Genomic DNA, 22,574 nt, shown 5'->3' on the forward strand with positions numbered 1-22,574 from the left:
AAGTCAGCTGGATTTGAACTCACAACCTCTGGCTATGTTCTAAGTTGTTCTTCTTGGTGTCACTTTTCAAATGGGGCCTTGGGATCATATACAGAGCATTTTAATGGTGTTTGCTGTAAATCAAAGATGTATTTAGTGCTTAAGTGTTATCATGGATGTTAATCAGATAATACAGAGGATGACAGAACACAGACAGCCTGGTAGCTCAATGTATTAAGTGGCTGTCCACCTGATCCAGATGTTGTCGGTTCAAATCCCACTCTGGTCTTTACTTTGAAGAAAGAAGAAGAAGAAGGACCCTGAAGTCAAAAAATCACTTTCACCTAGAAACTCCATTCACACGTTTTATAATTCAGCTTACTGTGGAGACACATGCTGGAACTTTTTACTTTGAAATGTTGTGTAGTTTCTGAGTTATTTAACTTAAACGCCCAATGCATTCTCAATGGCAATAGCACAAACTTTGGCATGCTACTAGTCCTACATACTTACACCTAGAAACCCCATTCAAACCTATTTAGGTTCATCTTACGGTGGATATGTTTGCCTGAAAAGGAATCTTTGAAATGTTTCATAGTTTTAGAAATATAGTGCTTTCAAATTTGAGAAAGTTATAATGGGGCTCAATGGCAGATAGTGGCACGTCAAAAAATCACTTTGACCTAGAAACTCCATTCACACGTTTTATAATTCAGCTTACTGTGGAGACACATGCTGGAACTTTTTACTTTGAAATGTTTTGTAGTTTCTGAGTTATTTAACTTAAACGCCCAATGCATTCTCAATGGCAATAGCACAAACTTTGGCATGCTACTAGTCCTACATACTTACACCTAGAAACCCCATTCAAACGTATTTAGGTTCATCTTACGGTGGACATGTTTGCCTGAAAAGGAATCTTTGAAATGTTTCATAGTTTTAGAAATATAGTGCTTTCAAATTTGAGACATTTATAATGGGACTCAATGGCAGCTCTATGGCACGTCAAAAAGTCACTTTCACCTAGAAACTCCATTCACACTTTTTAAAATTCAGCTTACTGTGGGCACACATGCTGGAACTTTTTACTTTGAAATGTTTTGTATTTCCTGAGTTATTTTCGTCTTTTTTTCCAATCCTCAAAAAAGTGAAAAAACGCCATGCTATAGTATGCCGTCCGAGACCATGGGCTATAAATTATGAAAAACAAGGATTTGAAAAAAAGTGATTCTCGTCTTTTTTTCAAATCCTCAAAAATTATGAAAAACTAAATACTATATTATGCTGTCTGAGGCCATGGGCTGAGCTTGAACCCACAACCTGTGGCGACAGTGTGATTTGAGTCTGGCTTATTAGCCAGGCTACACATAGACAGCAATTTATCACAGAGAGCCACCATGCTCTCTGAGAATTTCCTTAGCTTTCCAAATTCCATCTCTTTCCAGTGTTCTTCTGGATGTTATTCTCCAAAACATGCTGCAGAGTGAAAGTAGGAGGAAGTCAGCTGGATTTGAACTCACAACCTCTGACTCACATAGACAACATCTTAACAAGGGTGCCACTGAGCTCTCTGTGATTACATGTTCTCAGTTGTTCTTCTTGGTGTCACTTTTCAAATGGGGCCTTGGGATCATATACAGAGCATTTTAATGGTGTTTGCTGTGCATCAAAGATGTATTTAGTGCTTAAGTGTTATCATGGATGTTAATCAGATAATACAGAGGATGACAGAACACAGACAGCCTGGTAGCTCAATGTGTTAAGTGGCTGTCCACCTGATCCAGATGTTGTGGGTTCAAATCCCACTCTGGTCTTTACTTTAAAGAAAGAAGAAGAAGAAGGACCCTGAAGTCAAAAAATCACTTTCACCTAGAAACTCCATTCACACGTTTTATAATTCAGCTTACTGTGGAGACACATGCTGGAAACTTTTACTTTGAAATATTTTGTAGTTTCTGAGTTATTTAACTTAAACGCCCAATGCATTCTCAATGGCAATAGCACAAACTTTGGCATGCTACTAGTCCTACATACTTACACCTAGAAACCCCATTCAAACGTATTTAGGTTCATCTTACGGTGGACATGTTTGCCTGAAAAGGAATCTTTGAAATGTTTCATAGTTTTAGAAATATAGTGCTTTCAAATTTGAGAAAGTTATAATGGGGCTCAATGGCAGATAGTGGCACGTCAAAAAATCACTTTCACCTAGAAACTCCATTCACACGTTTTATAATTCAGCTTAGTGTGGAGACACATGCTGGAACTTTTTACTTTGAAATGTTTTGTAGTTTCTGAGTTATTTAACTTAAACGCCCAATGCATTCTCAATGGCAATAGCACAAACTTTGGCATGCTACTAGTCCTACATACTTACACATAGAAACCCCATTCAAACGTATTTAGGTTCATCTTACGGTGGACATGTTTGCCTGAAAAGGAATCTTTGAAATGTTTCATAGTTTTAGAAATATAGTGCTTTTAAATTTGAGAAATTCAGAATATGGGTCAATGGCAGATTTTGGCAAGTAAAGATTTGAGTGGGGTTTGAACCCACAATCTCCAGATCATGCAGCCAGTGTGCTAAGTCACTGATCTACTTGCTACCTGCCACAATGCAGTCTGCTGTTCCCTTTGAGTACAACACTGATACAAAAATAAAATACAAAAAATAAAATAACAGGAGATTTGTCTATTGTTTCTTTTGCTGTTGTTTATCTCTAGACGTTTGAATGTTTATGAACCACAATGAAAACAAGTCTCTGGCTCTTCTGTCATTATCTATTCAGCCTTTTAAGAAGAGCATGCACAGTGGCTCACTGGGTACAGAGCCTGCCTGGGAATCATGAGGCTTCAGGTTCAAGTCCTGGCTCTGACATAGTGTTCCAAAATCATGAAAATATGAAATAATATATTATGCCGTCCCAAACCATGAACTATAGTATGTCGTTTTTTCATGATTTTCATCTTTTTTTCAAATAGTCCAAAATCACGAAAAACGACATGCTATAGTATTCCATCCGAAAATAATTATAACTTTGGCATGCTACTAGTCCTACATACTTACACCTAGAATCCCCATTCAAACCTATTTAGGTTCATCTTACGGTGGACATGTTTGCCTGAAAAGGAATCTTTGAAATGTTTCATAGTTTTAGAAATATAGTGCTTTAAATGTGAGAAATTTATAATGGCAGAAAGTGGCACGTCAAAAATCACTTTCACCTAGAAACTCCATTCACACGTTTTATAATTCAGCTTACTGTGGAGACACATGCTGGAACTTTTTACTTTGAAATGTTTTGTAGTTTCTGAGTTATTTAACTTAAACGCCCAATGCATTCTCAATGGCAATAGCACAAACTTTGGCATGCTACTAGTCCTACATACTTACACCTAGAAATCCCATTCAAACCTATTTAGGTTCATCTTACGGTGGACATGTTTGCCTGAAAAGGAATCTTTTAAATGTTTCATAGTTTTAGAAATATAGTGCTTTCAAATTTGAGAAAGTTATAATGGGGCTCAATGGCAGATAGTGGCACGTCAAAAAATCACTTTCACCCAGAAACTCCATTCACACGTTTTATAATTCAGCTTACTGTGGAGACACATGCTGGAACTTTTTACTTTGAAATGTTTTGTATTTTCTGAGTTATTTAACTTAAACGCCCAATGCATTCTCAATGGCAATAGCACAAACTTTGGCATGCTACTAGTCCTACATACTTACACCTAGAAACCCCATTCAAACCTATTTAGGTTCATCTTACGGTGGACATGTTTGCCTGAAAAGGAATCTTTGAAATGTTTCATAGTTTTAGAAATATAGTGCTTTAAATGTGAGAAATTTATAATGGCAGATAGTGGCACATCAAAAATCACTTTCACCTAGAAACTCCATTCACACGTTTTATAATTCAGCTTACTGTGGAGACACATGCTGGAACTTTTTACTTTGAAATGTTTTGTAGTTTCTGAGTTATTTAACTTAAACGCCCAATGCATTCTCAATGGCAATAGCACAAACTTTGGCATGCTACTAGTCCTACATACTTACACCTAGAAACCCCATTCAAACGTATTTAGGTTCATCTTACGGTTGACATGTTTGCCTGAAAAGGAATCTTTGAAATGTTTCATAGTTTTAGAAATATAAGGCTTTTAAATTTGAGAAATTCAGAATGGGGGTCAATGGCAGATTTTGCCAAGTAAAGATTTGGGTGGGGTTTGAACCCACAATCTCCAGATCATGCAGCCAGTGTGCTAAGTCACTGATCTACTTGCTACCTGCCACAAAGCAGTCTGCTGTTCCCTTTGAGTACAACATTGATACAAAAATAAAATACAAAAAATAAAATAACAGGAGATTTGTCTATTGTTTCTTTTGCTGTTGTTTATCTCTAGACGTTTGAATGTTTATGAACCACAATGAAAACAAGTCTCTGGCTCTTCTGTCATTATCTATTCGGCCTTTTAAGAAGAGCATGCACAGTGGCTCACTGGGTACAGAGCCTGCCTGGGAATCAGGAGGCTTCAGGTTCAAGTCCTGGCTCTGACATAGTGTTCCAAAATCATGAAAATATGACATAATATATTATGCTGTCCCAAACCATGGACTATAGTATGTCGTTTTTTCATGATTTTGATCTTTTTTCAAATCCTCCAAAATCACGAAAAACGACATGCTATAGTATGCCGTCCGAAACCATGAACTATAGTATGTCGTTTTTTCATGATTTTCATCTTTTTTTCAAATAGTCCAAAATCACGAAAAACGACATGCTATAGTATTCCATCCGAAAATAATTATAACTTTGGCATGCTACTAGTCCTACATACTTAGACCTAGAATCCCCATTCAAACCTATTTAGGTTCATCTTACGGTGGACATGTTTGCCTGAAAAGGAATCTTTGAAATGTTTCATAGTTTTAGAAATATAGTGCTTTAAATGTGAGAAATTTATAATGGGGCTCAATGGCAGATAGTGGCACGTCAAAAATTCACTTTCACCTAGAAACTCCATTCACACGTTTTATAATTCAGCTTACTGTGAGCACACATGCTGGAAACTTTTTACTTTGAAATGTTTTGTAGTTTCTGAGTTATTTAACTTAAAGGCCCAATGCATTCTCAATGGCAATAGCACAAACTTTGGCATGCTACTAGTCCTAAATACTTACACCTAGAAACCCCATTCAAACCTATTTAGGTTCATCTTACGGTGGACATGTTTGCCTGAAAAGTAATCTTTGAAATGTTTCATAGTTTTAGAAATATAGTGCTTTCAAATTTGAGAAAGTTATAATGGGGCTCAATGGCAGATAGTGGCACGTCAAAAAATCACTTTCACCTAGAAACTCCATTCACACGTTTTATAATTCAGCTTACTGTGGAGACACATGCTGGAACTTTTTACTTTGAAATGTTTTGTAGTTTCTGAGTTATTTAACTTAAACGCCCATGTTATAGTTATTCTATTTATAGTGGCTCATATAGGAATAGACTGGGCATGGGTCCTATAGTCCAGGGGTCCTATCCTATAGTCCAGGGGCATGGGTCCTATAGTCCAGGGGTCCTATAGTCCAGGGGTCCTATCCTATAGTCCAGGGGCATGGGTCCTATAGTCCAGGGGTCCTATAGTCCAGGGGTCCTATCCTATAGTCCAGGGGCATGGGTCGTATAGTCCAGGGGTCCTATCCTATAGTCCAGGGGTCCTATAGTCCAGGGGTCCTATAGGGGTCCTATAGTCCATGGGTCCTATAGTCCATGGGTCCTATAGTCCAGGGGTCCTATAGTCCATGGGACCTATAGTCCAGGGGTCCTATAGTCCAGGGGTCCTATCCTATAGTCCAGGGGTCCTAAAGTCCAGGGGTCCTATAGGGGTCCTATAGTCCAGGGGTCCTATCCTATAGTCCAGGGGTCCTATAGCCCAGGGGTCCTATAGTCCAGGGGTCCTATAGTCCATGGGTCCTATAGTCCAGGGGTCCTATAGTCCAGGGGTCCTATCCTATAGTCCAGGGGTCCTATAGTCCAGGGGTCCTATAGTCCAGGGGTCCTATCCTATAGTCCAGGGGTCCTATAGTCCATGGGTCCTATAGTCCAGGGGTCCTATAGTCCAGGGGTCCTATAGTCCAGGGGTCCTATCCTATAGTCCAGGGGTCCTATAGTCCAGGGGTCCTATAGTCCAGGGGTCCTATCCTATAGTCCATGGGTCCTATAGTCCAGGGGTCCTATAGTCCAGGGGTCCTATAGTCCAGGGGTCCTATAGTCCATGGGTCCTATAGTCCAGGGGTGCTATAGTCCAGGGGTCCTATAGTCCATGGGTCCTATAGTCCAGGGGTCCTATAGTCCACGGGTCCTATAGTCCAGGGGTCCTATAGTCCAGGGGTCCTATAGTCCAGGGGTAGGGGTCCTATAGTCCAGGGGTCCTATAGTCCATGGGTCCATGGGTCCTATAGGGGTCCTATAGTCCATGGGTCCTATAGTCCAGGGGTCCTATAGTCCAGGGGTCCTATAGTCCAGGGGTCCTATAGTCCAGGGGTCCTATAGTCCAGGGGTCCTATAGTCCAGGGGTCCTATAGTCCAGGGGTCCTATAGTCCAGGGGTCCTATAGTACAGGGGTCCTATCCTATAGTCCAGGGGTCCTATAGTCCAGGGGTCCTATAGTCCATGGGTCCTATAGTCCAGGGGTCCTATAGTCCAGGGGTCCTATCCTATAGTCCAGGGGTCCTATAGTCCAGGGGTCCTATAGTCCATGGGTCCTATAGTCCAGGGGTCCTATCCTATAGTCCAGGGGTCCTATCCTATAGTCCAGGGGTCCTATAGTCCAGGGGTCCTATAGTCCATGGGTCCTATAGTCCAGGGGTCCTATAGTCCATGGGTCCTATAGTCCAGGGGTCCTATAGTCCAGGGGTCCTATAGTCCATGGGTCCTATAGTCCAGGGGTCCTATAGTCCAGGGGTCCTATCCTAAAGTCCAGGGGTCCTATAGTCCATGGGTCCTATAGTCCAGGGGTCCTATAGTCCAGGGGTCCTATAGGGGTCCTATAGTCCAGGGGTCCTATAGTCCAGGGGTCCTATCCTATAGTCCAGGGGTCCTATAGTCCAGGGGTCCTATCCTATAGTCCAGGGGTCCTATAGTCCAGGGGTCCTATCCTATAGTCCAGGGGTCCTATAGTCCAGGGGTCCTATCCCATAGTCCAGGGGTCCTATAGTCCAGGGGTCCTATCCTATAGTCCAGGGGTCCTATAGTCAAGGGGGCCTATAGTCCAGGGGTCCTATCCTATAGTCCAGGGGTCCTATAGTCCAGGGGTCCTATCCTATAGTCCAGGGGTCCTATAGTCCAGGGGTCCTATAGTCCAGGGGTCCTATAGTCCAGGGGTCCTATAGTCCATGGGTCCTATAGTCCAGGGGTCCTATAGTCCAGGGGTCCTATAGTCCATGGGTCCTATAGTCCAGGGGTCCTATAGTCCATGGGTCCTATAGTCCAGGGGTCCTATAGTCCAGGGGTCCTATAGTCCAGGGGTCCTATTGTCCATGGGTCCTATAGTCCAGGGGTCCTATAGTCCAGGGGTCCTATTGTCCATGGGTCCTATAGTCCAGGGGTCCTATAGTCCAGGGGTCCTATAGTCCAGGGGTCCTATTGTCCATGGGTCCTATAGTCCAGGGGTCCTATCCTATAGTCCAGGGGTCCTATAGTCCAGGGGTCCTATCCTATAGTCCAGGGGTCCTATCCTATAGTCCATGGGTCCTATAGTCCAGGGGTCCTATAGTCCATGGGTCCTATAGTCCAGGGGTCCTATAGTCCAGGGGTCCTATAGTCCAGGGGTCCTATAGTCCAGGGGTCCTATAGTCCATGGGTCCTATAGTCCAGGGGTCCTATAGTCCAGGGGTCCTATAGTCCATGGGTCCTATAGTCCAGGGGTCCTATAGTCCAGGGGTCCTATAGTCCATGGGTCCTATAGTCCAGGGGTCCTATAGTCCATGGGTCCTATAGTCCAGGGGTCCTATAGTCCAGGGGTCCTATAGTCCATGGGTCCTATAGTCCAGGGGTCCTATTGTCCATGGGTCCTATAGTCCAGGGGTCCTATCCTATAGTCCATGGGTCCTATAGTCCATGGGTCCTATAGTCCATGGGTCCTATAGTCCAGGGGTCCTATAGTCCAGGGGTCCTATTGTCCATGGGTCCTATAGTCCAGGGGTCCTATAGTCCATGGGTCCTATAGTCCAGGGGTCCTATAGTCCAGGGGTCCTATAGTCCAGGGGTCCTATAGTCCAGGGGTCCTACAGGGGTCCTATAGTCCATGGGTCCTATAGTCCAGGGGTCCTATAGTCCAGGGGTCCTATAGTCCATGGGTCCTATAGTCCAGGGGTCCTATTGTCCATGGGTCCTATAGTCCAGGGGTCCTATAGTCCAGGGGTCCTATAGTCCAGGGGTCCTATAGTCCAGGGGTCCTATAGTCCAGGGGTCCTATCCTATAGTCCAGGGGTCCTATAGTCCATGGGTCCTATAGTCCATGGGTCCTATAGTCCAGGGGTCCTATAGTCCATGGGTCCTATAGTCCATGGGTCCTATAGTCCAGGGGTCCTATAGTCCAGGGGTCCTATAGTCCATGGGTCCTATAGTCCAGGGGTCCTATAGTCCAGGGGTTCTATAGTCCATGGGTCCTATAGTCCAGGGGTCCTATAGTCCAGGGGTCCTATAGTCCAGGGGTAGGGGTCCTATAGTCCAGGGGTCCTATAGTCCATGGGTCCATGGGTCCTATAGGGGTCCTATAGTCCATGGGTCCTATAGTCCATGGGTCCTATAGTCCAGGGGTCCTATAGTCCAGGGGTCCTATAGTACAGGGGTCCTATCCTATAGTCCAGGGGTCCTATAGTCCAGGGGTCCTATAGTCCATGGGTCCTATAGTCCAGGGGTCCTATAGTCCAGGGGTCCTATCCTATAGTCCAGGGGTCCTATAGTCCAGGGGTCCTATAGTCCAGGGGTCCTATAGTCCATGGGTCCTATAGTCCAGGGGTCCTATAGTCCAGGGGTCCTATAGTCCATGGGTCCTATAGTCCATGGGTCCTATAGTCCAGGGGTCCTATAGTCCATGGGTCCTATAGTCCATGGGTCCTATAGTCCATGGGTCCTATAGTCCAGGGGTCCTATAGTCCAGGGGTCCTATAGTCCATGGGTCCTATAGTCCAGGGGTCCTATAGTCCAGGGGTCCTATAGTCCAGGGGTCCTATAGTCCAGGGGTCCTATAGTCCATGGGTCCTATAGTCCATGGGTCCTATAGTCCAGGGGTCCTATAGTCCAGGGGTCCTATAGTCCAGGGGTCCTATAGTCCAGGGGTCCTATAGTCCATGGGTCCTATAGTCCAGGGGTCCTATAGTCCAGGGGTCCTATAGTCCATGGGTCCTATAGTCCAGGGGTCCTATAGTCCATGGGTCCTATAGTCCATGGGTCCTATAGTCCAGGGGTCCTATAGTCCATGGGTCCTATAGTCCATGGGTCCTATAGTCCAGGGGTCCTATAGTCCAGGGGTCCTATAGTCCAGGGGTCCTATAGTCCATGGGTCCTATAGTCCATGGGTCCTATAGTCCATGGGTCCTATAGTCCAGGGGTCCTATAGTCCATGGGTCCTATAGTCCAGGGGTCCTATAGTCCAGGGGTCCTATAGTCCAGGGGTCCTATAGTCCATGGGTCCTATAGTCCATGGGTCCTATAGTCCAGGGGTCCTATAGTCCATGGGTCCTATAGTCCAGGGGTCCTATCCTATAGTCCAGGGGTCCTATAGTCCAGGGGTTTCCACACCTTTTCGTGTCAAGGACCCCCAAATCGACATTTATTAGGTCACGGACCCCCCATTTGAAAACACATGCCAGCCTCCATAAGGGAGGCTCTAGCAGTGATTCCGAAACATATTAATTTCATGGACCCCCCCCCCACCCCCCGATTTAATGGCATTTCTATCTCTGGTACCCTAATTTATATTGTAAAACCACTCTTAATGTAACTCTGAGAGTGTACAAATGGAACCAAATGGACGGGTCCATTTGGTTCCATTTGTACACTCTCTAAGTTACAGACCCATAAGGGTCCGTTTGGTTCCTCATATCTCTAATTGAGCCCCTCAAGGACCCCTAGGGGTCCCCCGACCGCACTTTGGGAACCACTGCTATAGTCAGTGATGTTGTTCTTTTACGTATTGACGTTTCGGCTAGGATTTAGGAACAAGGAACAAAATATCACCAATCCAGCAGAAACGTACATTCCTATGAATGCATAAACTTCACGTGGCTCCGTAGTTGGTTACCGTTGGCAGAACTCACCTGTTTATTTATTTTCTGCTTTCTTCTCATCTTGGCGGCGCGGCCCTTCGTGGCTTCTTTCCTCCTGGCTGTTGATTTGTTTTTCAATGTGAGAATCTCTTCCAAAGACGAGGGCGAGAGACGGGGTTAGATTGACTCCACAAACCTTCTCTGAGGGAATGAAGACGATTGTTTTTTTTTTTAAAGATGCTTTTCTCTGCTGTCACCTTGCCAAAAAAAACTTGTGATGTGATCCATTTCACAGTTACTCTGTTGTTCACTCCACATCATGGGTAAACTACCTTAAACCATTCTGTACGGGAACCCCTTTTGGTGTTTTAACTAAGCATTATATTATACTTTAGCTATTGAAAAATAGCAGATCTACAAGCTCATAGCGCGCCACCGAGTGGCGCGCTAAGAGCTTGTAGGTCTGCTATTTTTTTTTAATCGTGAAACTGCGGCACAAATCTTTGAATATATTCTTTCAGAAGACTTTTTTATTTATTTCGACGTCAGGCCTAAAGGGGTAACTGAGCTACTGTACAACAGGGGGTTCCAGAACCTTCTAGGCTCCAGAGTCAAGACCCATTTGATCAACGTAGTGTCTTCCTGAGCAGTGTTGGACGTTACTCAACGTAGTGTCTTCCTGAACAGTGTTGGACGTTACTCAACGTAGTGTCTTCCTGAGCAGTGTTGGACGTTACTCAACGTAGTGTCTTCCTGAGCAGTGTTGGACGTTACTCAACGTAGTGTCTTCCTGACCAGTGTTGGACGTTACTCAACGTAGTGTCTTCCTGAGCAGTGTTGGACGTTACTCAACGTAGTGTCTTCCTGAGCAGTGTTGGACGTTACTCAACGTAGTGTCTTCCTGAGCAGTGTTGGACGTTACTCAACGTAGTGTCTTCCTGAGCAGTGTTGGACGTTACTCAACGTAGTGTCTTCCTGAGCAGTGTTGGACGTTACTCAACGTAGTGTCTTCCTGAGTGTTGGACGTTACTCAACGTAGTGTCTTCCTGAGCAGTGTTGGACGTTACTCAACGTAGTGTCTTCCTGAGGTGTTGGACGTTACTCAACGTAGTGTCTTCCTGAGCAGTGTTGGACGTTACTCAACGTAGTGTCTTCCTGAGGTGTTGGACGTTACTCAACGTAGTGTCTTCCTGAGCAGTGTTGGACGCTACTCAACGTAGTGTCTTCCTGAGGTGTTGGACGTTACTCAACGTAGTGTCTTCCTGAACAGTGTTGGACGTTACTCAACGTAGTGTCTTCCTGAGGTGTTGGACGTTACTCAACGTAGTGTCTTCCTGAGTGTTGGACGTTACTCAACGTAGTGTCTTCCTGAGTGTTGGACGTTACTCAACGTAGTGTCTTCCTGAGGTGTTGGACGTTACTCAACGTAGTGTCTTCCTGAGTGTTGGACGTTACTCAACGTAGTGTCTTCCTGAGTGTTGGACGTTACTCAACGTAGTGTCTTCCTGAGTGTTGGACGTTACTCAACGTAGTGTCTTCCTGAGCAGTGTTGGACGTTACTCAACGTAGTGTCTTCCTGAGCAGTGTTGGACGTTACTCAACGTAGTGTCTTCCTGAGGTGTTGGACGTTACTCAACGTAGTGTCTTCCTGAGCAGTGTTGGACGTTACTCAACGTAGTGTCTTCCTGAGCAGTGTTGGACGTTACTCAACGTAGTGTCTTCCTGAGCAGTGTTGGACGTTACTCAACGTAGTGTCTTCCTGAACAGTGTTGGACGTTACTCAACGTAGTGTCTTCCTGAGCAGTGTTGGACGTTACTCAACGTAGTGTCTTCCTGTTGGACGTTACTCAACGTAGTGTCTTCCTGAGTGTTGGACGTTACTCAACGTAGTGTCTTCCTGAGTGTTGGACGTTACTCAACGTAGTGTCTTCCTGAGCAGTGTTGGACGTTACTCAACGTAGTGTCTTCCTGAGCAGTGTTGGACGTTACTCAACGTAGTGTCTTCCTGAACAGTGTTGGACGTTACTCAACGTAGTGTCTTCCTGAGCAGTGTTGGACGTTACTCAACGTAGTGTCTTCCTGAGCAGTGTTGGACGTTACTCAACGTAGTGTCTTCCTGTTGGACGTTACTCAACGTAGTGTCTTCCTGAGTGTTGGACGTTACTCAACGTAGTGTCTTCCTGAGTGTTGGACGTTACTCAACGTAGTGTCTTCCTGAGTGTTGGACGTTACTCAACGTAGTGTCTTCCTGAGTGTTGGACGTTACTCAACGTAGTGTCTTCCTGAGTGTTGGACGTTACTCAACGTAGTGTCTTCCTGAGCAGTGTTGGACGTTACTCAACGTAGTGTCTTCCTGAGCAGTGTTGGACGTTACTCAACGTAGTGTCTTCCTGAGTGTTGGACGTTACTCAACGTAGTGTCTTCCTGAGCAGTGTTGGACGTTACTCAACGTAGTGTCTTCCTGAGCAGTGTTGGACGTTACTCAACGTAGTGTCTTCCTGTTGGACGTTACTCAACGTAGTGTCTTCCTGAGTGTTGGACGTTACTCAACGTAGTGTCTTCCTGAGTGTTGGACGTTACTCAACGTAGTGTCTTCCTGAGTGTTGGACGTTACTCAACGTAGTGTCTTCCTGAGTGTTGGACGTTACTCAACGTAGTGTCTTCCTGAGTGTTGGACGTTACTCAACGTAGTGTCTTCCTGAGTGTTGGACGTTACTCAAAAACGGACGGTAATATATTACCCATTAGTTGTTACTTAATAACTGTAATATTACTCAAAATGTGAAAGTAATTAGTTATATTACTAGTTACTGGAACATGGTAGTAATATTACTTTAAGTAATAAGTTACTTCCCAACACTGTTCCTGAGCCCCAAACATACTAAAATACATGATGCATTATTAATCACTTTAAGACCTTGATTTGTCTTTATTAATTAACACCAAAGTGGAGTATATCCTCGTTGTCAGGGTGGAACTCTCATTTTAAATTGTGTGCCCAAGACGTCCACAGACGTCCTGGGAATTACCCTGTATGTGGTGCCCAAGACGTCTTTTTATAAAAACAAATATATGTCAAAAAAACAAAAAGTAAAAAGTTCCAGCATGTGTCTCCACAGTCAGCTGAATTATAAACAATGTGAATGGATTTTCTAGGTGAAAGTGATTTTTGGCAGTTTTGTGTGGGCTCTCAATGTGTTAAATAAATACTTTTTGAAATGTCTATGGGAAAAATGCATTGGGATTCATTTCCTGGGCCATGGTAGGGGGCGGGACTGCGACGCTCTATAGGGCATTTAACTTTATTCACGTTGGCTCCAATTATGTTTTGAACAGAATTTCTGTTAACCCCTTTTGGGCAGGAACCCCTTTTGATGTTAGCATTGTGTTATGCTTTAGCTAATGAAAAATAGCAGATCTACAAGCTCATAGCGCGCCACCGAGTGGCGCGCTACGAGCTTGTAGGTCTGCTATTTTTGAAAAATCGAAGAACAACTGACTTCTATGTCAGTTTTTCAGAAAACTGTCATTTTCAAACAGACATTTTTAGAATCTGATCCCAGGTCAAAATGGGTTAAACTCAGTGAAGATCTGGAATCACTGTATATAGAGTCCATAGATAGAGCCCATAGATAGAGCCCATATATAGAGCCCATAGATAGAGCCCATAGATAGAGCCCATATATAGAGCCCATAGATAGAGCCCATATATAGAGCCCATAGATAGAGCCCATATATAGAGCCCATAGATAGAGCCCATATATAGAGCCCATATATAGAGTCCATAGATAGATCCCATATATAGAGCCCATATATAGAGCCCATAGATAGAGCCCATATATAGAGCCCATATATAGAGCCCATAGATAGAGCCCATATATAGAGTCCATAGATAGATCCCATATATAGAGCCCATATATAGAGCCCATAGATAGAGCCCATATATAGAGCCCATAGATAGAGCCCATATATAGAGCCCATATATAGAGTCCATATATAGAGTCCATAGATAGAGCCCATATATAGAGCCCAGATAGCCCATAGATAGAGCCCATATATAGAGCCCATATATAGAGTCCATAGATAGAGCCCATAGATAGAGTCCATATATAGAGTCCATATATAGAGCCCATATATAGAGTCCATAGATAGAGCCCATAGATAGAGCCCATAGATAGAGCCCATATATAGAGCCCAGATAGAGCCCATATATAGAGCCCATATATAGAGCCCAGATAGAGCCCATATATAGAGCCCATATATAGAGCCCAGATAGAGCCCATATATAGAGCCCAGATAGAGCCCATAGATAGAGTCCATATATAGAGTCCATAGATAGAGCCCAGATATAGAGTCCATAGATAGAGTCCATATATAGAGTCCATATATAGAGCCCATATATAGAGCCCATAGATAGAGCCCAGATAGAGCCCATAGATAGAGTCCATATATAGAGCCCATAGATAGAGCCCAGATATAGAGTCCATAGATAGAGTCCATATATAGAGTCCATAGAGCCCATATAGTCCATAGATAGAGTCCATAGATAGAGCCCAGATATAGAGTCCATATATAGAGTCCATAGATAGAGCCCAGATATAGAGTCCATATATAGAGTCCATATATAGAGTCCATAGATAGAGCCCATATAGTCCATAGATAGAGTCCATAGATAGAGCCCATATATAGAGCCCATAGATATAGCCCATATATATAGTCCATAGAGTCCATAGATAGAGCCCATAGAGCCTGGGCAGAACCTGGGTTTTCTGGCCTCATCTCAGCCCCTCAGAGAGCCATGAACATGTTAGTAGACTTTAGAGCCTGAATGTCACAAAGCCTTCTGTATGGCCTTGTAACAGGGTTCTGTATGGCCTTGTAACAGGGTTCTGTATGGCCTTGTAACAGGGTTCTGTATGGCCTTGTAACAGGGTTCTGTATGGCCTTGTAACAGGGGTTTGGAAGGCACTTTATAAATAAAATGTACTCACAGCCTCTGACTAAAGTTGTGCCCTGTATCATGAGAAGGGCTTTACTTTAGCGGGAGAGCGAGGTTGAATGAGTCACCCCAATGAAGAGAGAGAGGTGGATGGTACTAAATGAGTACCGAATGAATACTGAATGAGTACTGAATGAATACTGAATGAGTACTGAATGAGTCGACCCAATGAAGACAGAGAGGTGGATGGTACTAAAGCAACCTTTATTAAAAGAAAACATGGAGAGAGAACATCACAGAGACAAAATAGCTACAAATCTATTTCTTCTTTTTCCTCATTTTGTTTCTCAAGTATATCTTGTTCACTCCAGACTTCAATAACAGCCCATTTTACACTCCAACTCTAAGCCATCCAGGCTCCTGGTGAATTATGGACCCCACCTAACTGAGGGAGTTGGTAACCAAATGGACCCGTATGGATCTTCAACCTAACTGAGGGAGTTGGTAACCAAATGGACCCGTATGGATCTAAGCCATCCAGGCTCCTGGTGAATTATGGACCCCACCTAACTGAGGGAGTTGGTAACCAAATGGACCCGTATGGATCTTCAACTCTTGGAGTGTGTAAAATGAAACCAGATGGGCCCTTACGGGTCCATTTGGTTTCATTTTTACAATCTCAGAAGTTAAGTTATTGATAAACATCTGCATTTCTTCAAGAAATTGAAGAAAATTTGCAAGAAAAAGGACAAAATCGTATCCAACAAAATGCAGGTTTTGGGCCCGAGAGGGTAAATGCAGGTTTTGGGGCCCGAGAGGCTAAATGTCATCAAATGTTGGACCTTGATATGAAGGGTTGAAAACCACTGCCATAAAACATTTGATTCCGTGTTAAAAAAAAAAGAAAACCGCAAAAACAAAAATAAAAGGACAATGTTACAAGTTGTAACTTTAAACCACCTCACAAGCCTGGATGGCTCGGTTCAGGTTATAGGCTTAAAATAATTAATATAAATATTTTCAGAAACCTCCCTATGGGCCGAGTGAATGGGCTTTCTATCTGTGGAACCAGAGTGAATGGGCTTTCTATCTGTGGAACCAGAGCCAGGTAAAACAAAATGGCCGCCGCTGCTGCTGCTCTAATGCTCCTATTGAGAGTGTGACGTAGATCCTCTTAAGCGTGTGGACAGAACGCACAACATTATTTTATAAACCTGGTCAGACCTACAAAAAGCCAGTATTCATTATGTATAGCCACAACACTGCCCCACCCTGGCAAGAAGATGAACAACCCCTGCACTGTGTGGTGAAGGGCTTCAATTCTCATTTTTTAAGTCACACTGTAAACCATGCATTCTCTCTCTCTCACACACACACACACACACACACACAGCCTCCATCTGCACACACAAGCAAAACGCGCGCACACACAAGACACAGACACACACATACACACACACACCGCGACCAATGTCTTTGGTCTAAATTGTAAATTTTAAGCCTGATTTATGCTTTGCCGCTCGACACCGCCTCAGAACAAAACATTAGGCGATCTACAAGCTCGACGCGCCGCATAGGCAGCGCGTCAACCTTTTACAAGCTCGACGCGCCGCATAGGCAGCGCATCAACCTTTTACAAGCTCGACGCGCCGCATAGGCAGCGCATCAACCTTTTACAAGCTCGATGCGCCGCATAGGCAGCGCGTAAACCTTTTACAAGCTCGAGGCGCCGCATAGGCAGCGCGTAAACCTTTACAAGCTCGACGCGCCGCATAGGCAGCGCGTAAACCTTTACAAGCTCGACGCGCCGCATAGGCAGCGCGTAAACCTTTACAAGCTCGACGCGCCGCATAGGCAGCGCGTAAACCTTTACAAGCTCGACGCGCCGCATAGGCAGCGCGTAAACCTTTACAAGCTCGACGCGCCGCATAGGCAGCGCGTCAACCTTTACAAGCTCGACGCGCCACATAGGCAGCGCGTCAACCTTTACAAGCTCGACGCGCCACATAGGCAGCGCGTCAACCTTTACATGGCCTACTGTGTTTCCGCTGCGCTGTGCAGGCGTGCGACGGATCGCACATGTGGCTCTCCAGGGGGAGGGGCTGAAGAGGAGGAGGGGACAGATGTTTGAACACGTCATGCACACGGCGGGTTTTATTTATATTTATTTACAAAGCTGTCCTGTCCTGTCCTGTCCTGTCCTGTCCTGTCCTGTCCTGTCCTGTCCGGTGTGTCTGTCTTCTGGAAGCACAGGAGCGGAGCGGGGGGGTTAGTGGATCCGGGTCAGCTCCTCCACGATCTTAATGACCTCGTCCACCGTGGCCTCGCGCTTCATGCCGCTGCCGTCGTCGATCTGGGAAAACGTGGAACGGAAGAACAGGCGTGGAGCGGTTAATCCAATGGCCTTGTTTTCCCTTTGACCACAATGTTAACATTTAGCATGTTATTGAGACCACAATGTTAACATTTAGCATGTTATTGAGACCACAATGTTAACATTTAGCATGTTATTGAGACCACAATGTTAACATTTAGCATGTTATTGAGACCACAATGTTAACATTTAGCATGTTATTGAGACCACAATGTTAACATTTAGCATGTTATTGAGACCACAATGTTAACATTTAGCATGTTATTGAGACCATAATGTTAACATTTAGCATGTTATTTAGACAATGTTAACATTTAGCATGTTATTTAGACAATGTTAACATTTAGCATGTTATTTAGACAATGTTAACATTTAGCATGTTATTGAGACCACAATGTTAACATTTAGCATGTTATTGAGACCACAATGTTAACATTTAGCATGTTATTTAGTTTGTTGTTTATCTGGTATACCATCGTTTCAATTAAATTAGACTGATACCAGGTTCTTAGTGTGGTCGTGATCCCAGAGTACTGAGGCAGAAAGAGACTTATGCTTTTCTGGGCATAGAGGGGCGGGACATAGAGGGGCGGGACAAACCAACGTGGACATCCTATTGGTTCACCAACCTATGTGCTGTGCTTGTATTGTGTTTTTTTTGCTGACATACTGTAGCTTAATATGAATAATGCACACGTTTGCAAAAATATATTTTGATTAGTACAAGCACAATTAATTTGAATTTGCTCCTTGGCTTTCTAAAAACATACTACTGATGTGACTTTTAGTGGGATATTTCACATTCTACGCAGGCTTGTGTGTGCCAGTTGCTTGATTTAGTATATAGTGTATATATATACTTGTTTTCCCAAGGTTATTTTCACTGTTTAGCTGCTAATTCGTTTTTGTTACTGAAAATAAGTGTCCCTTTTCGACACTTCTTTTCATTCTAAAAAATAATCTGAATAGCATTTACAACACCTTTGGAAATTGACCTCCTTTCTCACGGACAATGTTCTAACAATTTACTGCTGTAGAGGATTCTCAGAGCCAGTGGGCCCCAGAGGCTGTAGAGGATTCTCAGAGCCAGTGGCCCCAGAGGCTGTAGAGGATTCTCAGAGCCAGTGGGCCCCAGAGGCTGTAGAGGATTCTCAGAGCCAGTGGCCCCAGAGGCTGTAGAGGATTCTCAGAGCCAGTGGGCCCAGAGGCTGTAGGGGATTCTCAGAGCCAGTGGCCCCAGAGGCTGTAGAGGATTCTCAGAGCCAGTGGGCCCCAGAGGCTGTAGAGGATTCTCAGAGCCAGTGGGCCCCAGAGGCTGTAGAGGATTCTCAGAGCCAGTGGGCCCCAGAGGCTGTAGGGGATTCTCAGAGCCAGTGGGCCCCAGAGGCTGTAGGGGATTCTCAGAGCCAGTGGGCCCCAGAGGCTGTAGGGGATTATCAGAGCCAGTGGGCCCCAGAGGCTGTAGGGGATTCTCAGAGCAACAGTGGGCCCCAGAGGCTGTAGGGGATTCTCAGAGCAACAGTGGGCCCCAGAGGCTGTAGAGGATTCTCAGAGCAACAGTGGCCCCAGAGGCTGTAGGGGATTCTCAGAGCAACAGTGGGCCCCAGAGGCTGTAGGGGATTCTCAGAGCAACAGTGGGCCCCAGAGGCTGTAGAGGATTCTCAGAGCAACAGTGGCCCCAGAGGCTGTAGGGGATTCTCAGAGCAACAGTGGGCCCCAGAGGCTGTAGAGGATTCTCAGAGCAACAGTGGCCCCAGAGGCTGTAGGGATTCTCAGAGCCAGTGGGCCCCAGAGGCTGTAGGGGATTATCAGAGCCAGTGGGCCCCAGAGGCTGTAGGGGATTCTCAGAGCAACAGTGGGCCCCAGAGGCTGTAGGGGATTCTCAGAGCAACAGTGGGCCCCAGAGGCTGTAGGGGATTCTCAGAGCAACAGTGGGCCCCAGAGGCTGTAGAGGATTCTCAGAGCAACAGTGGCCCCAGAGGCTGTAGGGGATTATCAGGGCAACAGTGGCCCCAGAGGCTGTAGAGGATTCTCAGAGCAACAGTGGCCCCAGAGGCTGTAGGGGATTATCAGGGCAACAGTGGCCCCAGAGGCTGTAGAGGATTCTCAGAGCAACAGTGGCCCCAGAGGCTGTAGGGGATTATCAGGGCAACAGTGGCCCCAGAGGCTGTAGAGGATTCTCAGAGCAACAGTGGGCCCCAGAGGCTGTAGGGGATTCTCAGAGCCAGTGGGCCCCAGAGGCTGTAGAGGATTCTCAGAGCAACAGTGGGCCCCAGAGGCTGTAGGGGATTCTCAGAGCCAGTGGGCCCCAGAGGCTGTAGGGGATTATCAGGGCAACAGTGGGCCCCAGAGGCTGTAGGGGATTATCAGGGCAACAGTGGGCCCCAGAGGCTGTAGAGGATTCTCACAGCAACAGTGGCCCCAGAGGCTGTAGAGGATTCTCACAGCAACAGTGGGCCCCAGAGGCTGTAGGGGATTCTCAGAGCAACAGTGGGCCCCAGAGGCTGTAGGGGATTCTCAGAGCAACAGTGGGCCCCAGAGGCTGTAGGGGATTCTCAGAGCCAGTGGGCCCCAGAGGCTGTAGAGGATTCTCAGAGCCAGTGGGCCCCAGAGGCTGTAGAGGATTCTCAGAGCCAGTGGGCCCCAGAGGCTGTAGAGGATTCTCAGAGCAACAGTGGGCCCCAGAGGCTGTAGGGGATTCTCAGAGCCAGTGGGCCCCAGAGGCTGTAGAGGATTCTCAGAGCAACAGTGGGCCCCAGAGGCTGTAGAGGATTCTCAGAGCCAGTGGGCCCCAGAGGCTGTAGGGGATTCTCAGAGCCAGTGGGCCCCAGAGGCTGTGTTCCGTGTACCTGTAGAGTGCTGACCACCTCCTGCATCTTGGCCCGGCCCAGATCTAAGAAGCTCTCTATCAGGTCTCCATCGATGAAGCCAGTGGCCTGCTCCGTCTTACGTTCTGTGTGGAACGACCTCCAGGTAACACCAAGAGTCAAGGAGCATCCATTTGGTACAGTACATACATCCTTATGAAACATTACGTTGTTTAATTCATCTTAATTCATTTAAATACTCTTCACCCCACTTGCAATATCCTGAAGGCCCACAGGTTGGGATCAGGGTTTTAGAGGTTAACCCATTTTGGGCGGGAACCCCTTTTGGTGTTAGCATTATGTTATGCTTTAGCTATTTTTGAAAATACGACTGACATAGAAACATAGCTTTTTCAGAAAACTGTCAGGATGTAGAAGACATTTTTAGAATCTGATCTCAGGTCAGAATGGGTTAAAGGTAGAGTAAGGTCCCATTCACACCTAATACTGCGGTAGACTCCATGCGAACGGGCCGAGATTCAGTATTATATATTCAGTATATATATATATATATTCATTGATTAACTGGTACACCAAAATAACAAAAAATAAATATCACTGTTCTCAGGTCGACTACTGATATGCGATTAATTAATTACAAAGCCTCTAATTAATTCGTTTTTAACATTTTTAACAAAGCCCTATTTTTCATCTGGCAGCATTTTGACTAAATCAGTGTATCTACAGAAGAAACATGAAATAATGTACTGCCTGTACTGTATTTCTATTACAATAGGAATACAGTTATTAATTTCGCAATTTGAGTGGTGCTTTTTTTGTACTTTTTTTCCCGGGACTGTAAACATTTACTTCGGGACGGTTCAGATTGTATTTTGGGACGGTTCAGATTGTATTTTGGGACGGTTCCGGGACGTCAGTCTGGAGCCAACCTTCAGCATAAGCCTATGATGGTCTGGCCATGTTGCAATAAGGTCTTCTATCTCTTCATTAGACCATGTGTGACATCCTTACACGTCGCTGCGTAATAATGCCTTCTCCTTCCTTCTCGTGTGCCAAATACTAACTTCTTCATCCCACAATATGGTACATTCACTCCCAGTTTAATACGATTGCAGTGATTCGCACTCTGTTGTGTTTTGAAGCCAAGTGAAACCTCCGTTTAGGATGTGGTTCTTTGGTGCGCGTTAGGATTCAATTCACACCTACCAAACGAAGCACCCTTTCTGACAATGCGCAGCAGGATTCGTTTTAAATCGCAGTAAAGCTTTCTGGTGTGAATAATGACCGAAGTGATGTTTTTTTGGGGAAACCTTTTGACTTTTGGATCCAGGTGGTTCTTTTTCCACATTTTCTGAAACGTAACTTGTTCATGACAGCCGACGGCAAACGTTATCCGGTCAAACAAACGGCATGGATTAATTCACAAAACCTTTTATACAATATTGGTCAACAATACCAACGTTGGTTTAACCCATTCTGGACGGGAACCCCTTTTGGTGTTTTAACTAAGCATTATGTTATACTTTAGCTATTTCTGAAAAGTCGTGAAAATGTGCCTCAAGTCTTTGAATATATATTCTTTCAGAGTTCCAGTTTTTAACTCAAATCTTTGCTTCTGGAGGGTCCCTGGAACAACATATTTTCAGATGGGGGGTCAGCGGGGGGGTCAGATGGGGGGGTCAGCGGGGGTCAGATGGGGGGTCAGCGGGGGTCAGCGGCCAAATACAGATCATTTTTGGGGTCCTTGACATGAAATATTGAGAACCACTAATATGAGGTTTTTCAGGAAAAAAGGCATTTTAAAAAGATCTTTTTTTAATTTCGACGTCAGGCCTGAATGGGTTAAGATAAAAGGATTACTGCTTCCATCCCATAATAAGTCAAGGTTATTAACCCATTTAGGCCTGACGTTGAAATAAAAAAAAAGTCTTCTGAAAGAATATATATTCAAAGATTTGTGCCGCATTTTCACGATTTTTCAAAAATAGCAGACCTACAAGCTCGTAGCGCGGCACTCTGTGTCGCGCTACGAGCTTGTAGATCTGCTATTTTTCAATAGCTAAATTATAATATAATGCTTAGTTAAAACACCAAAAGGGGTTCCCGCCCAGAATGGGTTAATGCCATCTGCGTGTGCCAGCAGGTCCTTTGAGCTCCGAGCCGTCACCGTTTGTTTTTGAG

General features: G+C 45.0%; 1 protein-coding gene across 1 annotated transcript in view; it reads right to left on the reverse strand.

Annotated features, from left to right (window-relative positions):
- Positions 1-15,436: 15,436 nt before the first annotated feature.
- Positions 15,437-22,574, reverse strand: part of ddb1 (damage-specific DNA binding protein 1) — a 118,984-nt gene continuing 111,846 nt past the window's right edge. The window contains exons 26-29 of the mRNA XM_079496739.1: positions 20,415-20,538; positions 17,408-17,544; positions 17,215-17,367; positions 15,437-16,941 (exon numbers count right to left, since the gene is read on the reverse strand). Coding sequence (XP_079352865.1) covers positions 17,461-17,544; positions 20,415-20,538 — 208 coding nt within the window. The 3' untranslated portion in view covers positions 15,437-16,941; positions 17,215-17,367; positions 17,408-17,460. The remainder of the gene's footprint in view (positions 16,942-17,214; positions 17,368-17,407; positions 17,545-20,414; positions 20,539-22,574) is intronic.

This window comes from Electrona antarctica, assembly GCF_951216825.1.
Source record: "Electrona antarctica genome assembly, chromosome: 3".
NCBI classification, from domain to species: domain Eukaryota; kingdom Metazoa; phylum Chordata; class Actinopteri; order Myctophiformes; family Myctophidae; genus Electrona; species Electrona antarctica.